The 17,920-nt window shown below is 34.3% G+C and overlaps 1 protein-coding gene across 1 annotated transcript; it reads left to right on the forward strand.

The window, feature by feature from the left end:
* The first annotated feature begins 1,258 nt into the window (after nt 1-1,258).
* LOC121330929 (EF-hand calcium-binding domain-containing protein 14-like) lies at nt 1,259-15,211 on the forward strand. Its single transcript, XM_041277914.1, has 10 exons — nt 1,259-1,860; nt 2,296-2,444; nt 4,364-4,509; nt 5,090-5,188; nt 9,087-9,191; nt 10,476-10,556; nt 11,203-11,382; nt 12,056-12,539; nt 13,110-13,199; nt 13,629-15,211. Exons 1-10 carry the CDS (start codon nt 1,688-1,690, stop codon nt 13,640-13,642), a joined length of 1,521 nt encoding a protein of 506 aa, XP_041133848.1. The 5' UTR covers nt 1,259-1,687; the 3' UTR covers nt 13,643-15,211.
* The last annotated feature ends 2,709 nt before the right edge of the window (nt 15,212-17,920 follow it).

A 17,920-nucleotide genomic window follows, 5' to 3' on the forward strand; every position in this document is an offset into this window, starting at 1 on the left:
AAACCACACATTTCTTAAATTGTGCTATTTTATGGTCAACTGAAAACCTGAAAACTGTTAATATACTAAAGGGAAGGCACTTGTGAAACTGAATCAAGAATTCCAATGCGGAGTTCCTGAAATGCAGTACGATTTATTTATACACCACATTGAGCCTATTTTAGCGCTTGCAGTATATTTGCCAGAACTCATGAAGGTCTGTAAAGAACACGACCTGGGACTTCTGTAGCCGTATGTATTTGACCTACTGGTGGTCACGCTACCTGTTACACACACACACACACACAAATATACCCCCTAGTATCTCACGTATTGCTGATGTGAAATGGAATAGGAAATGAATTTGAAACAGACTATAATGGCATGCAAACTGAACGATTTCTGTAACCTACTTTATAACACAGTAAAAAAAAAAAAAAAAAAAAAAAAAAAAAAAAAAAAAAACAAACAAACAAACAAAAAACAGTCAGTAAAAATGCATTTTTATGTCAGTCATTTTTTTATAAAAATTGAAGTTCATCGGACACAACAGCTAATAACAGATATTGTCTCTTTGACGAAAGTGATTCTTTGTGAAACACTTTTTCCCTCCCAAATATCATATAGTAAATAATTAAAATAGCATCTGCACAACTTATATGCTGAAGTATATATATATATATATAATATATATATATATCTATATATATATATATATATATATATATATAGGTTCGTTCAATCTCAATGTGCTGAACAATTTAGAGCAATAACACTAAAAACAACAACAAATACCCATGCAAATAGTTTAAAAAAACACAGCACAGCACAGATTATAAAATAAAACATTGCACAATGGCATAAGCCTAACCATGAAGAAATACCCATATATAAAGATGTTTTTTTTAGTTGTTTTTTAAAAGGTTTTCCTTGATCACCTGTGGAAAGTTATTCCAAAGCCTAGGCTCATATTAACAGCAAAAAGCCCTGTCACCCATAGAACCTAGCCTTTGGAATCTCAATTCCCGGAGCGTAGGTTACGTGTGGGAATGTACCTCGTAAACAAATCAGATATAATTTGGGGCCAAGCCACTGAGAGCCGAATAAGTTGGCAGTAAAATTCAATATGTTAACACGGAACCATAACAAGTTTTGGGAATCGTTAACAATGCTTTCATTGCAATAATTTAAGTTAGTATGGCCCTTTAAAATAAAGTGTATTTGTCTTCAATGACGTAAGTAACACAATGACAAGTTAGCAGTAGGCTGAACAGGTTTTACGCCAATCAGATGACGGCTTGTTGGAAGGTAGTTATATCAGCTGCTAGGGAAATAAAGCTGTTTAAGAAAACAGTAGACATTGCTATGATATTTTGTTGATAATAAATACTTATAGTGTATGTTTCAAATTTAAAGAAAGTAGAAATAATCTCGAGACCAGAGGAATGACACAGTAACGGTTTTAATCTAACTATTTAGAGATAAAAGTGTACTTTGCTTGTTTAACGTTTGGAAGAGGGGCTTTTCAGTATTGGTACGCTGTAGTTAATTAAAATCGCACTAAAATCATCCCTCTGAAGTAATATACATTTGAAACAGTATTTCGTCTGTTTATGTGGAAAAGTAAAACGCGTTCAAGCTGGATAACAAAACGCTGGATATTGGGTATAAGTCGGGTTCGGCAGGGGCCCTGACACCGCAGAAGAAAATGAAGAAACGAAAGGAACTGGACGCTCTAATTGGGCTCGGCGGTGACAGTAAGAGGAAAAAAACCAAGAAAGGATCAGGACACAGATTGCTAAGAACAGAGCCCCCTGATTCCGATTCTGTGTCCAGTTCCGATGAGGATGAATTTAACACCCTGGGAAGTTCTGGATTCAAGTGAGCATTAGTACTAATAGCTATGAAACATTACATTTTTGTTCAGCATTTCACACGGTGTCTCTTTGTAATCTCTGATGTAGCAGGGCTATTCCATGGAAATGTTTCGTTCACTTTTAAGTCACTGATATCACTTTGTAGTAAGCCTTGATTTGTGTGTAATACATTTTATCATACTACAGCCATTTAATGTAATAATAAATACTTCTAAAACAATACACTAGCAGCTTTTCTGTGCTGGTATACAGCACAGTAAACACAGCATGTTTGCGTTTAACTGTTAAACCATAGAATATATAATATATATATATATATATATATATATATATATATATATATATATACACACACACACACACACACACACACACACACACACACACATACATACAGTACTTTTTGGACAAATACATGGTGTGATATTTCTTTTAACAGGGGAGGCTACACACAATGCTGTAAAGTCTGTTATCCTTTGTGTGCATTCATCGTTCTAGTAGCATGTGTGGTAGCATGCTGTGGCTTGATATGGATGCAGGTAGCCCTCAAAGAGGACCTTGATGCTATGAAGGAAAAGATTCGAACAAGTAAGAGTTAATCGCACAATTATTTTAGTTTTAAAATGGTCAGTTACCATATACTATACCTACAGGGGTTATATGGCTGATAAAATAATTGTCAACAGCGATAGAAATGATTGCATAGCAGTTAAACCCACTCCAGGTTTTATTGCAAGCTTGATTAGCCCCAGTTTGTAGGTAACAAGCGCAGGTGTGTCTTAAACTCATCACAGTAAAACCAGGAATGGATCAAATGCAATGGGAGTTTTATTCATTTTGAAGTGTGTGTAGCTAACACAACATTTGTAATAGTTAATTAATAATAGCTAACACTGTATTGTATGACTTGGTCATGCTACTTTATCTGAAGTGGGATAAAGCCCAAACAATCGGGGGCCACAGACATGTCACATATGCTTACAGTATTCTTAGGTTTTAAGATCTATGCCAGCCTAGGAAATATTCCACATACAAGAGGATTGGCACCAACCCTTTCCTTGTGAAATCACTTTGTTATTAATGCATTCTTTACTTAACTGGCAGATTTCAGTACAAAACTATATAAATATTTCAGTGCCACAGAATAGTAACTTGGAAAATTTAAGACATTTTAATGAGCTTGGAAGAGTAGGATTTAATCATGCCAATATATACAGTAGTAATTTTGGGAACAAACAGTTATTATTATTATTATTATTATTATTAGCATTGTTTATTATTATTGTCGCTTATACAGCAGTGACTGAGGGCAGACGTCATCAGCAGCAGTTTCTTACTGTACCTTCCACACTTAGCTAAGGATAGAGGGAACTTAAGTATAGAAAAAAAGGTAATTTGCGCTTCAGTTTGAACTCTATTTATCTGTACTCATGAACCATTGCTAATACAATTCTTAAATTGGGGATTTTTACATTTTTCATGTAAATGTTCTGCAAGATTTGTTCACCAAAGAAATGATGACATGCCAGCCACTGTAATTATCTGAAGTAAGGTGGATAGTTGCTAGCAGTGATTGGTATGTCTCATTTTTGTTCCGTGAAAATAAAATCGTCTTATATAGTGTTGCAGTTTAAGTTGGGCACCATATTAACAGCAATATTTTTTGCTTAGACTCTTAAGTAGGGCTAAACCTTTTTATAGTTGTATTTGTGATCTGACAGATCCCCATTACAGTTTGTTGTATTGGTGTTATGGAACATTTTCAGGGTGGATTTATTTAGATTTGTGTGTTTCAGTGGAGAGTTAGGTACTGGCTTTATGCAGTAGCACAGATGTAAGCAGTCTGTCACTTAGGATTTGCCTTTGCTTTGCATACCACAAGTCAAGCCTCTGTCTGCTCTGAGCGATCTATAAAGAGAGTAATGGAGTAATAAGATGGTGCTTGTTGCTGGAAGCACTAAAAATCAATCCAGGTATTGAACAGTAACAATTTAGGGGTATCAGCTGACAACATTAAAATGTATTTATTACTTTAAAGAATACCTGCAGAGCTGTGTTTAGAGGAGCTCAAAAGCAGTAAGAATCAAGGGTAGGGATGTCAAAATTCAATTTCTTTTGGATACCATTATACTTGGTTAGCCTTAATGAATTAATATAGAAAAAAAAAAAAAAAAAAAAAAAAAAATATATATATATATAAATGATATATATTATATATATATAGATATATATATATAGATATATATATATATAATTTTGTATTTGTAAAATTAACACATTAATTAAAATAAGTGTTTTAAATGTTATGGCATTTTTAAATACTAAGTGTTATGCACATGGAACAAAAAAAAAAAAAAAACTTTTTAAATTGGGGTGTACATTTGAGGCAATATATTAATATGATGCGGTTTTATAATTAAGAGGTAGTAGTATTACAATACGTTTTATTTTTGAATTTACAGGAAATGGTGTACTGTGCTAGTTTTTTTTTTCTTTATCCTTTTCAGTGGAGTCCAACCAAAAGATATCATCACATGAGATTTCAAAGCTCAATGAGGATCTCCTTGAAAAACAAAAGCTACTTGAAAACATGGAAAGTGGAAGCAAAGGTCTAAATAAAATGTGGACAAATATGACAGAAATAAATAAACAGGTAAGTAAAGCTTGAAATACAGTACATATACTCATTATGTAAAGGTCCTTTTAACAAAGTACCATTTAACACATCTGTGGTATTGTAGTCAAGCTGCAGTCTTCCTGAAAGGCCACAGTACACCATTTTTTGTATTGAACTTTTTAATCCTATAGTTCTGCTTTGGATGTTAGTGTATTATTTTGTGTTGTGTTTTCACACTGGCACTGCAATTTCTTACTTGCAGAGATTATCTAAAGCCTTTTATTTTAGTGGACTGAAATTCATGTGTTTATATATTTTTTTAAAGTTTCATGTTTGTTTTGTGAAAAGATTTGAAATGACAGAACAGTGGACATACCCGAGCAGCTTTGAATTGTATTTCACCAGTCATTAAATATGTTAACTGCACCACTTGATTCTTTGGTGTGACTGTGCTATGCTCTACCTTTGAATTTTAAGCATGCCTAATAGTAAATGTAATCTGTCCACCTCATGTTAAAAACATTCCCCTCTGCAACAATGCCTGTAATTTCACTTTTTTTAAGAGAGTTTTCTTACATAAATTATTTTAATACCAGCATTGCTTTTTCCATTTTAGATTACCTTACTTGATTCTACTGTCAGTCACCTGAAAGCAAATATAAAATCAGCTTCTGATTTGATAAATCTACCAACCACAGTGGAGGAACTTCAGAAAGTAAGTGCAGCATGTTGCAGTACAAAATATACCTTTTAGCTTCTTGAGGGTCTAGTCATAAAAGTACTTGCAACTGTCCTAGGTAATCGAATTTTGTTTAAAACTAACTAAAGTCGTCCATATTCTAGTGGCTTTATATATAAATAAATTGTATATCAAAGTAGTCTGTAGGCACACTGTTTAAGAATGTCCAAATGTTAATAACTGAGACATACCATAATAGTTCAGTGATATCATGTAGAACTCGGATTCCCTTGACAACAATTGACATCCACACAGTGTGTCAGAATTATAATCTGACACGCTGTAATCGATCATGTCAATATGCATGAGAATTAATTCAACTTCCCATTCAGCAAGGAACCTTCAACCCTGTGATTGGTTAGTCTGGTTATTTTGGGCAGTGCCTGAGTCCACAAAGTGTCTTTCATTGCTTGTTCTTGTACCGACGCGACCCCTTGTTCTCCATTGGTCCTCTATTTCGCCCCCTGTCAGCTGGATTTACGACAAGGACTGTTTTTCGTCTCAAAATGGGGGGGATAGAGGGTAGAGTCTTCACACAGAAAGATTTCCTCATCATAATTAGTCAGAATAACTAACTGTGTATTACAAAATATGTTTGGTAACCTTGCAGATCACACTCATGACAGCAGCTTGTCAGTATAACTTATCACTCTGCTCCCACAGGAGATTTAGGCTGTGTAACATCTTTAACAAGTGAAATACTTTACTCCTTAAAACATCTATAATTCAATCTAGCTTAATTATAAACCACTAGGCTATGAAAGTTTACAAACTTTCTTGGAACAATTTATTTGTTCATTAAGAGAACTCAGTCTCTAAGATAGTATCCTTGTGACACGTCTTAACGCCTCTGGAAATGAAAGCATTCATGCTTTCGTGAACAAATTGCTTGCTCTCCAAGAGAACTAAATCTCCACGTAGAATTAAGTAATCATTGTATTGATCGATTCATACAATCTAATGTTACATTACATTGTTTTGACAAGTCAGTCTCATAATCAAACTATTGAGAATATCAGTTGTACAATGATAGGTTCCTTATTATATCTTCCTTCACAAACATCTCTGTATTGTTCAGTATATTATGTTCAATGATTTGCAGGAAATTATTAATTGGTTAATTTCTACTGTTTGTAGTTGTGCACCCCTTTTTTTTTTTTTGAAAAAGGGGTGCGCAACTAATCTAATAGTACAGAAAGGAAAGGCATTGGTTCGAGATACGCGTGAATAGTAATATGCAGTTCATCGATTCCATTCAAACGATTACAATGACCATAACATCACTAGCATACATGGTTAATATACTAATATTGAATATGTCTTAACACACAGTGTCTACTTTGCATTAGTATTTTCAATACCCGTTTCTCGTTGTAATCAGTCATGTCAGTATGCATGAGAATTAATTCAACTTCCCATTCAGCAAGGAATCCAACGTTCCAGTACCTAATTTAGCAAATTAGTTTTACCATGTTAATTTAGTTTAGACGTGATGTACGAAACTAATAGTTATCAACCTCAGTTGATTATATATTCAGATTAACTCAAATGGAGCAATGATGAAATTCTCTACATTTATGAGGCAACTCCTTTTGAGTTGCACATTTCAAACAAACATAATACATTTCTTACACACTCTAAAACAGGAAGTTATATTCTATTTCTAGAAGAGTTACCACTTAATTTGATTGCATTTGCTTCAGTTACTTTTTCGAGTCATAAAGTATTTAATATTAGACATGTTGTATACTTTAGATTTCCATATACAGAAGTCAATTTGTGTCGATGAATACTGCAGCTCTGTGGGTCCGCAGTTCCAATGTAGATGGTAATTTGCTGTACGCATTGTATTGCAGAGGCTCGCAATAACCAATAGTTCCTTTTCAAATGGAGATCAGCTTGTTGATCTCCAAGGCTTGCAACATTATCTTTGTTGTTGGCAGTTTTCCCACTGGGAATAGTTCAGTTGATCAGACATTACTCAGTTCAGCTAATGCATTGCAATTGAAAAGTTATATATTTTGTAAAAGTGTACTTGTGGCAATTATTCTGTACGACTGTACGTGGAAACAAAGACCCACTTTCCGATTTAATGCAGTATCCCGCTTACTGATCCAGTCTCTCGTAGGACAGACAGCAGGGCCCACGCTCAGAAGATGATTCTAGCCATTATTCAGAACATTGGTTCTTCCTTGTCTTCTGTTATGGGAGCACACGTGCTCGAATTGACTCTGCAACTTTCTCCACAGCTGCACACTGGCAGCAGAAGCTCGCAGCTCACTTCTAAAGTCAGTGGGTTTCGTGATTCTCTCTTCAACCCTGTGATTGGTTAGTCTGGTTATTTTGGGCAGTTCCTGAGTCCACGAAGTGTCTTTCATTGCTTGTTCTCGTACCGACGCAGCCCCTTGTTCTCCATTGGTTCAGTATTTCGCCCTCTGTCAGCTGGATTTACGACAAGGACTGTTTCTTGTCTTAGTGTCAGGGTACTCAGTGCTGTCTGGAAGTTGCCCTCAGCAAAATACTACTGGTGCCAAAATGACTCATTCAATTATAATTATTATACTACTCTTTCTAAAAACATTTTTTGTCAGTGGGGGAGTTTGTAACCAGACCAAGAAGACACAGAGAATGGTTTAAGGTCCCCTCTGTATATTCCAATTCTGTTATTTTTTATGCACAGAATGATATGATTCTGATGCTACAATATTGATATTCATAAAATGATCTGTGCAGACATTCGACTGTCACTGAGCAATTTATGAGTGGGTATATATTCAGTCACAATCCATCTCGTTTTGATGACATCATCAGCTCTGTAAACGTTCACTCAGTTCTGTTTTTAGCTGTTGGGAACATATACAAATGGAATCTACCGGCAGCAGCACACAACATGTTATTAACAGCGTGCCTGTATGATACGTGATTTATATACTGGAGGAATGCGGTCATTTTCAGGTTATTTAAATTACCATAATAATTAATGTTCCTTTGCTTTGCAGGACATGCACAATTAAATGAAAGCATTTGTAAATCAATTTGTGTCTTTTTTTTGGGGGTGGGGGGGAGGATTTGTTAAATACGGTCATAGCTTTTTTAACAATGTCATTTTGATGCTGTCATTAGTTTAAACTCCACTGCAATAACTCCAAGTTGTCAACAGCATTTTTCTGTCGTTCACTCTTATGAACAGCAGGTTGACGCTCAGGCTCAATGAAAACTCTATGCTAATTCGTTTAAAACATGCCTCATAGATGGAAATGTTGGGGCTTAACGACGCATCTCAATAATCTCTTATGAATAGCAACTGCCGTTTAAATAGGCTGCTGTGGACGAAATCCAATAATGTACTCCTGTTTTCTCATTTTGACAGGCGTTAACCCTTTATGAACAGACCCCTTTGTGACTTGTAGCCAGCTTTGCAATACATTTTAGTGGAGCAATGCAACTGCTGGCAATATCAATATTAAGACTATAAACCTTAACCACTTGATTTAGTTCTGTCTCAAATAATGAAAGTGCCGTCCGTTTCCCTTTATCTTTTCCAGATGCTGTAAAGCAGCATCAATCGGTGTGATTTAAATGTGAAATCAAATTGGACCATGGAGAGCTGTATATCATGTGCTTTTAAACAACATTGCCTTTATTGAACAAAACCCCTTTGTCATAAAACATTTACTCTAGGAACATTCTTTTAAAGGTGTGTCAGACGTCAACAACATACTCTGGAACTTCTAAATACAAAATAAAATGTTATACAGAGTTGTGATTCACAATATATAACATACAGTTGCCGCAAACAGTACATTGTTTTTATTTATATTCGGGAAAGCAAAATGTGATTTTGTAATTTCATAAAAGTGTACATTCTTTTCAGAGTGTTGCCAGTATTGGGAGCACATTAACAAGTGTTCAGCATGATGTTGAAACTATGCAAACTTCTTTGGACAAGAAAATTGTTGACTCAATTAAGAAAAATGAGGTAAGTTAATCTTTTACGTGAAGCATTAAGAGATCTGCAATCATTATATTATATTGCGGTTCTTTTAATAGCCTTGTGCTTTAAATTCAGTTCTCTTACCACCCCCCCCCCCCCCCCCCCCCCCCCACCCTGACGCATGGATCATGGCGTCTGTGCTCAGCTTGAATTTGTTTCATGGAATGTATATTCAAATTCTCAGTCTTTATTGCTGGGCATCGCTTATTCATGGGGTGTTTTTATTGCCCAGGCACATTACCTGGGTTTGGCATAATACACATTTCTGTCATTGTCATTGCTGTCATTTTCAGTAAGAGCTGGTTTTCAGGAGACAGAAAACGTGTCTAAAAATACTGGTCGGTGTCAGAGTCAACACTTTCAGCACCACTTTGAGCCTTATCAGGAATTCACAGCATGCCCTCTCTGGATAAATTATGTTGTCTATTGTCACTAATAGTGAAACACACCTTGCATCTTGTACCTTTTTATAGGTTTCTGTCTTCCACTCCTCCAACTGTTTTACTATGTTCCGAGCAGACTTACTTTTGTAACTCGCCCCTATCATGTCCTTTAAAAAAAAAAAAAAAAAAAAAAAAAGTGAAAACGTGAAAACACTTGCTAGTACATTCCAACCTTTGTACATGCAACCCCTCTCTCCTGTCTTGCTCCAGCAGACGTAGTCGCTATTCACCCTTCTTTCCTTTAAAATAATAAAAACACTTGCCACTACCCCTCCCCTCTTACCTGGTCCCCAGCAGACTAACGGTCATCACACATCCCCTTGTCTTGTCCTTTTAAATAGAATATAAATCCATTTGTCACTAGCCCCCTACTTTGTACGTGCAAAAAAACCATATAAAAAGTAAATTACCAGGCCCCATCTGGTAAGATAGGTGGGGAGGTTACTACGCCACCCAAACACTTTACTGCCGTAACTTGGAATTATTGACTTTTTAGTAGCCTATATGTTTTCAATGTGTCTGTTTTAATATTGTGACAGGGCTGGACTAAAAAAAAAATAGTTTTACTGTAATGTGTGTTTTTCATATGAGAATTATGACAATAATTCAGATTAGTTAGTGGAAATATTTTGGTAGCATGACTGTGGTTAAGGGCCAAGTTTAAAGCATCTTGCAAAGCTGCTGTATCAACAATGAATACAACTTTACTGGTGCAAATGCAGTCAATTATTGTAAGCATATAAACAGTATTTAATAATCTTATGTGGGGAAAAAAAAGTTGTAGTTCTGGTAATTGCTGCCTTTTTTCTTCTTTGCATTGCAATAGGATGAAAAACAACATCGGCAATCTGCATCTTCAGCAGTACCAGCATCCAACAATTGTACATCATGTGTTATTTTCAAACAGGTACAATAGGTCTTAAGACTTTAAATTGGAAATTAGAAACCCCTAGAAAATAAATGAGGTGTCTGAAGAGTAGAAGCTCTTTCAAAATATATTCAGGATGGTGTATTTTGGAAGGCTTTATAAAAACATTTTGGAGAATATGTAAAAGGATAAAGCGACCTAACGCTTTTAGATATTAGCTTCATACTTGGTACACGTCTGCATTCTGTGATTACCCTCTCATGCCAGTTATACAAAGCTGCCACTGCTGTATAATCAAATCCCATTACTGGTGGTGTTCATGCAGTTCTTTTTCACATATATACATATACACACACTCATACATACACTTTGTTTACACCTGGTCAAAGTTGACCCAGTCCCCAGTGGGATTGCAAATATGATAATTTTCTCTGATAATTGAGTACTTCAAAGCAGAAAACAGCTTTAAATGTTTGCTAGCCCTTTACTGGCCTGTGAATGTTCCCATACCAATTTTCTAAATGTCAAATATTGGACACTGGCAGCAAAGGGTTAACTTCACTGCAAGTTATTAATTCTTTTTTTAAATCTCCTATTTCTTTTCTATTAAAGCATTAGTTAATCAAGAAAATGTTTTTGATAATCTAAGACCATCTGAATAATTCTATGTGTTTCCCTTCTACAGGATGTCCTTCGTCTACATGATGCTATTAATGAGTTGAATGCCTCGCATGTGATTTACCAAACACAGAATGATCAAAAGATCAGTGACATTAATTCAACAGTACACAACATCACTCAGAGAATCTTTTCATTAGAAAATGATGTTTTCATCTCCAGCTTTAGCAGGCCACCAAAGCATAACGTAAGTGGTATGTTTTATGTTGTCCTTTTTGCAAAAAAAGTGAAAATATGTGAGTTTCATAAACTAGTAATTATAAAGCCATTGTAGATTTCTTTTGGCAGCACTTTTTATTTGACACGATACTTCTTTCCCGTCCTTTTTTGTTTTCCGTGTTAATAATACTTGGGTAAACTTTGTATCGAGAAATAAGTACAACATATTATAAATGTACCTTTTTATTTGTGTGAAACATCATTTTTGTTGTTGCTGTGTCCACCTGAAGCTAGTTTTGTCCCAGTGAACTATGGCCAAACATTTAGCATTACTTAGAAGTTTAGGATTGAGACAATAATAATAATAATAAAAATAATAATAATAATAATAATAATAATAATAATAACAACAGTAAAAAAAATAAACTTTGAACATAAGTTCATATAGTTTATCTTTTATTTAACATCATATAATCAAATAAACTACAAAATCGTATTGCAAGTGTACTGAATGTAAAAATAGTAGTATTTCATGCCAGATTTTCAAATTTGTCAATTTTTTGTTGTATATGGAAAACTACAATGTAGTATATAATTCAATATGTTAACATAACATTATTCAGCAGGTTTCATTCAGCTTATGAAGCAAAGTGAGTTAATTTTGCTCACTTTTTTATTTTTATTTATATTTTTAAATTCAGGACTCTGAAACCGATGATCACCAGGTTGCTGAGCTGAGAGAGAAACTTCTGCTGATAAATGCCTTGACAAGTAAAACAGACAGTGAACAACTTATTGAGGATTCTGTGCATGGTGACCCACAAAGTGAGCACCCTTTTCAAAAGAATGGTAAAAAAACAGAAAGCAAAGAGATCCCCATCATTTCTGTGCACAGTCAAAAACCCAACAGTGAAGACTTCCCTAAGAATCTGGATAATGAGAAACTGGAAAGAGATGCAGTCAAGAATTCTGGTAATGGTGAAATAACCAGGAGTAAAGACCTCCCAGCAAACTCTGATTCTGCTAAACTGGAGAATGAAGACTCTCCCAAGAATTCAGATAACTCTAAAGACCTTCCTGGGACTAATAATAAAAGACCCAAGAACATGAAAAGTGAAAACCTCCCTAAGAATTTGGATCACAGTAAACAAGAGAGTGGAGATCTTCCTGAGAATTCTGATAATGGTAAAAACAAAATAAATACATTTTTAATACTCTATCAAAAGATTTTAAAAAATACTACAAATCCTGTAGATCAGCTTTGACAAAAGGTAAAATAAATATACCTTGAGACAAAGCATGATGCTTACTGTTGCAACCTCCTGTGTACTTCATTTTGCAAATTTTTATTGCACAGTCAGTTTTGGTGTTTTCATTTGCATGTCCTCTGTCCTTAATTGGATGCCACCAACATTAATTTCGCTCTATGCTGCTTCTACTTTGTAGGGAAAGCATCTTTAGCAAATGTTTGGCCTAAGGGTCAAATACCCCCACTCAGTTTACATACCAAAACCTACAGATGATGCATCATAGATTTCACTCTAATTTGCAAATCCATGGAGGACCAATCTGATATAGAGTGCTATTGCTGAGCGGTCCACAAGATAGCAGCATAACAGAATATTTAATCTAAATAATTTAATACTGATTACCATTTAACACAACCTTTTAATTTGACCTTTTCAAAAATGTTCTGGTCTCATTTTCTTAGGATAGTGGATTGATGTGATATTTTTTGTTTTTTTTAATTATTAGTTACAGGTGGGCATCCTTTATATTCAACATCAAAACCAACTAGATTTCCAAGGTATATATCACGTGCTGCCTCGAGAGAGAGTTTAAAAGGTACGAATTTTATTTGTCAAAACTTTTACAGACTAAAAGAATCATTTACCACTTGCCATTATTTGCCATCTCTCTCTTTTTCTCTCTTAGATAATATATAGATATTTGTCATTCATTTTCATCAAATTAGTGGCTGATCAATAAAGCAGAGAGTTTACCAATAGTGACAGACTACATCTGTCAAAAACACATCCCTTGTATGTTTTTTTCCAACTTCCAAATGCAAAAAAATTAAAGGAAGTTGCTTTTGCTTATAAACTGTAGATGCCCTCCATTCTATAAGAAGTGATTGCATTACTATATATCTTTGTTTTACCAAAGCACATTAAATATATTTTAATAGCAGAAATACCCATTATACAAGAAAATAATACTACCTTTATTTCTGCTGTGCATATTATATGTAAATATTTTTTAACTTCCATACAGACCTGGAGGATTAGTTCCAGAGGTCAGGTAAAGACCTCGATGGCAGCTGTCATATGATGCTATGAAGAAATTCTTTGAATCGTCAACCCCGGAGGTGAAGGAGCTTCAATATTTAAGGATATCTGGTACATTGCAGGAAATTAAGCATTACTGGAATCATTCTGGAACTTTTGGAAAGATAAGACTTTGCGAATGTTGCACTTTTAATTTGTAATTAACCTGTGCACAATGTAACGCGTATGCTGTCCTGCACGGGCTGTATTTGTCATTTTAAAGATATTTGGAGATCTCTCAGCTGTAATATTTTATTTGGTATATTGCATAGATTAAATGAATGTGTATGTCTAAGAAACAAACTAGTTATATAAAGCAATCCAGTATTTAAAGGACTTACAAATTCTAAAGCTTACATTTTAACTTGAAACCAATAAGAAGTGGATTCATAAACATTCCACAATTACTATTCATCCCATAATCAATAAGGGGGAGATTTAATTTGTACTATAATTCCCCAGCTGCACCCAATGACAGAGTAGTACCATGGTAAAGCCTTAAACTGAAAAGGTAATGTGGCAGTTTTTAAATTTCTTTATTCCTTATCATAGATTAAATTATATTTTGTGAATCCTTACATTAACGCTGACCATCTCTTTTAGTTAATGCAAATATTTTCCCTAACCTGAGGCATCTCGTCAGTCTCCTTTGAAATGGAGACATCTGTGGCAATTTGTTTCTTTAAGGATTTCAACTATTAGAAAACAAATAAACACTTATGTAACCTCGGTCACCAAGTGATGTTGTGTAACCATTTTTAAGAAAACACATAGGTGTTGAAGTAAAGGAATATACAAATCTAAAAACCCTTTCCCCATTTTTTAATGATGTAAGGTTCTACGTTACAACCAGAATAGCTGATTCTCTGTTGTCTTCAGTTATACAAGTACAAAGTTCACAATTGGCATGTTTGCTTATTTATTGATTTAGTAAGTCACGGTTGTGTACATTACTGCTGGATTCAAGGGAAGACCGTGGTTATTGAATCTACTTCTCACTCATCGCGGTGGCTTTCGAGGGTTGTAAATTAAAGCATACTAGGTAAAATATGTATTTTAACAGTTAAATAGTAATTCAGCAATACAACATTTCAGACATTTTCTTTACATAAGTAAACATTTTAACCAATGATTTAAAAGGGTGTAAATGGACAGGCTGTTTTGTATGTAAAAACAAAAAAAAAAAGCAGTTCTCAGAAGATGTAGATTCTGGGAGTGCAATGTAAATGGTAGTTAGAAATGCACTATGCACTGAGCACTGTCCCAAACATTCTCTGAGAATGTTTTGCTTTCTTCTTGGGAACAAAGTGTTAAAACAACACAGCCTTTAATACAGTCTGTTATGTAAATAGTTTTAAACCTGCTTTCTGTATTATACTTAAAACTATTTTGAGATGTTCTGTATAAAATGTTTCCAGCACTGTATATTGTAAGTGGAAGAAACTATGAACATGTTATGCATGTTTCAAATCATGTAACATGATTAAAAATCTAATTTATCAAAAAATAAATGTGATTTAAAAAATAAATAAATAAATAAAAAAATACAGATAAACAAGTTTACATAAACTTACACCATAACTTTGTTTTTTTTTGTAAATTCTTTGAAAAGAGCATAACATTTTATGTATATATACAGAATATTCATTGACCTTTTATATTACAAATATTTAGTCAACATAGCAGTTCGGATTGTGTTTTAAAATACTTTCTTGAAATTTAAGGAAAATACTCCCATATTTGAATGCAGACACAGCTTATTTATTTACGCATTTCTTTATAATGTTGGCCACTTGAGGGCACTCATGCATTTTTTGCTAAATATCTTGAATCGGTCAATTCATTAATCTTCAACTGCATTATTTCAAATTAGTTACTTTACTATGTAACCCTATCTACTACCAGTGTAGAGATATTATTTAAACATGCAACAGATTTGTATTTAGAGAATATAGGGAATGAGAATTGTAAATTTCCTGTGACTGTTTATAGTCAGATGCTAATACAAATACATTTGTAGGATGGTATATAAAACATTAAATCATACATAATATAGTAAAATATTATTATTGTGATTATTTATGATTAACACATTCTTATTGATAGTAATGTCTAGTCCTGGGCTTAACTGTAGTTGTTGACCTCAGTAACTTCTCAAGTGCAATCATTTAATTTTGTAGTGTAACCTGACATGGGTCTAACTAGATGATTTTATGACCTAATTTCTGCTGCAGTTGTACGAGGGAAAAAAAGTGACACAAATAGGACACGATCTGCATATGAAGGAAACAAGTACTTCATGTTTTTGATGCATCCTGATGAGCTGTTCTACTGAAACCAATGGTTTTGACAGGTTAACACATTGCATGTTGTGCTCAAATTACAATGGCTGAAGGAAGCTTTAGTAAGGCATGACACAAGCAGAGTGTTCTTTAAACTGCAGCCTAGCCCCCCTGAGTTTGTTCCCTTGTGTGTTATCTGTGAAGTACACAAGCTTAACAATCTATTTGAAGAGTTCAAGAAATCCTATTGACATTTTTGTTATACAACTGTGATTGTGAAGTGGTCTAATGTATTTTTCCCAGACTTCATATTGACAGTCTAATCTGTTGTAGGTGCTAATCCAAGACATTTTCAAATTGTTAGTGAAATTGTGTAACTCGCATATGCATATGTGTTGTGTGTGTGTGTGTGTGTGTGTGTATATATATATATATATATATATATATATATATATATATAATATATATATATATCATATATATATATATATATATATATATAACTTTCCCAGTTACTGAAAATACAAAATTATATTATTTCTGTAAATCTGTAGATATACATTAATACCACTTACATCAAATTATGATGACATGTTTAATGGAAATCATTTAGCATTATTCATTCATTCAGAAGTGTAATGACACACTAATGTTATGATACAATGACTATCACAGTATGCAGGTTGCCATACAATATGTGTCATGATACATGTGAATGTCCTGATGGGCTACTTGTAGGATGCATAATAACGTCAACTGATCATGTAATAATAGACCATTTTGTTGAAAGACAAAGATTACATCTTTTAGGGAGACTATTAATACCAACTATGAAACACAGGTATTCTTCAAGTACCACTTGGTGATCTACAATAAGCTATGATGTCTTGTATAGTGATACTAACAATACATTTCTTACGATACAATATACCGTGTAACAAAAGTATCACGACTCATCAACACACAATGAATAGTTACACCACTGTGCATACAGTTGATACAGGTTATGGTGATCAATTTATTGATGTTGTCTTTAATTTTGAATTTACAGCTGTGGCTGGGTATGATTGTCACTGTGATGCATGTTTTGTTTGTCAACCATACTCTTGTTACCTCAGAAACACTTTGCCACAAGATGTCACAGTGCATCCATGTACACATTGTGATGAGTCTGAAACGCTGCAACACTGCTGCACTATTCCTTCCATGTTTGTGTCCACTGCAACAAAGCCCACTTTCTGATCTCCATTTGGAACAGCTGCCCACTATAGCACTCTGTACAAGACTTGAAGTGTTCATTCAAAATATTAAATTTAGTGTGCTGTATTGTACTGTTTTACTTTAGTTTTTAAGGTGAAACTTAAGAGATGAACTTTAATTTTATGGGGTTTTTTTTGCACAAGACGATACAAGTTCCACAGCCTGCTCAGTAGCGTCTAACTGCACTGTTTGGGAAGCTCTTACCTATTTCCTTTGCCATGTCAAGTTAAAAATTGATGTGATCAAAACATTTGCCGCCATTGCCTGCCTGTATAACTAATGTAGCTACTTTTCAATTGGGGCAACTTTGCAGAGGGTAAAATACAAATCTGGCAAACAAATGTTGTTTTCTGATCTACTTCAATACCTTGTTCCTATTAAACCTGAATTTTCAAACGCTCTCAAGCAGTGGTGTAGTGCTACATTTAGAAGCGAGGGGTTGCTATTGTCTACCCCCCCCTCCTTCAACCTTACCACAACACCTGCAGTCCCTGTTTCCCTGTACAATCAATAGAACCATAGTTTGTTATAGTATTTGAAAGGGCAACAAGTGTACCAATCGATTGCAAATTCAGACAACCAGGTACTGAGGTATTATTGTAAAGCAACTGGACTTACAACTATTGATATTAAAGGTAAATAAATACACAAGTACTATACATATTTTCACAACCAGTTTCATGCACTAATACATACA

The sequence above is a fragment of the Polyodon spathula genome, chromosome 18, assembly GCF_017654505.1.
Source record: "Polyodon spathula isolate WHYD16114869_AA chromosome 18, ASM1765450v1, whole genome shotgun sequence".
NCBI lineage: Eukaryota > Metazoa > Chordata > Actinopteri > Acipenseriformes > Polyodontidae > Polyodon > Polyodon spathula.

What these genes read in the sequence shown, in the direction of transcription:
- LOC121330929 (XM_041277914.1), top strand. Translation starts at nt 1,688, where the DNA reads ATGAAGAAACGAAAGGAACTGGACGCTCTAATTGGGCTCGGCGGTGAC. An exon ending in CTGGGAAGTTCTGGATTCAA is followed by an intron (nt 1,861 to 2,295) that starts GTGAGCATTAGT and finishes TTCTTTTAACAG; the next exon opens with GGGAGGCTACACACAATGCT. An exon ending in CAGTGGAGGAACTTCAGAAA is followed by an intron (nt 5,189 to 9,086) that starts GTAAGTGCAGCA and finishes CATTCTTTTCAG; the next exon opens with AGTGTTGCCAGTATTGGGAG.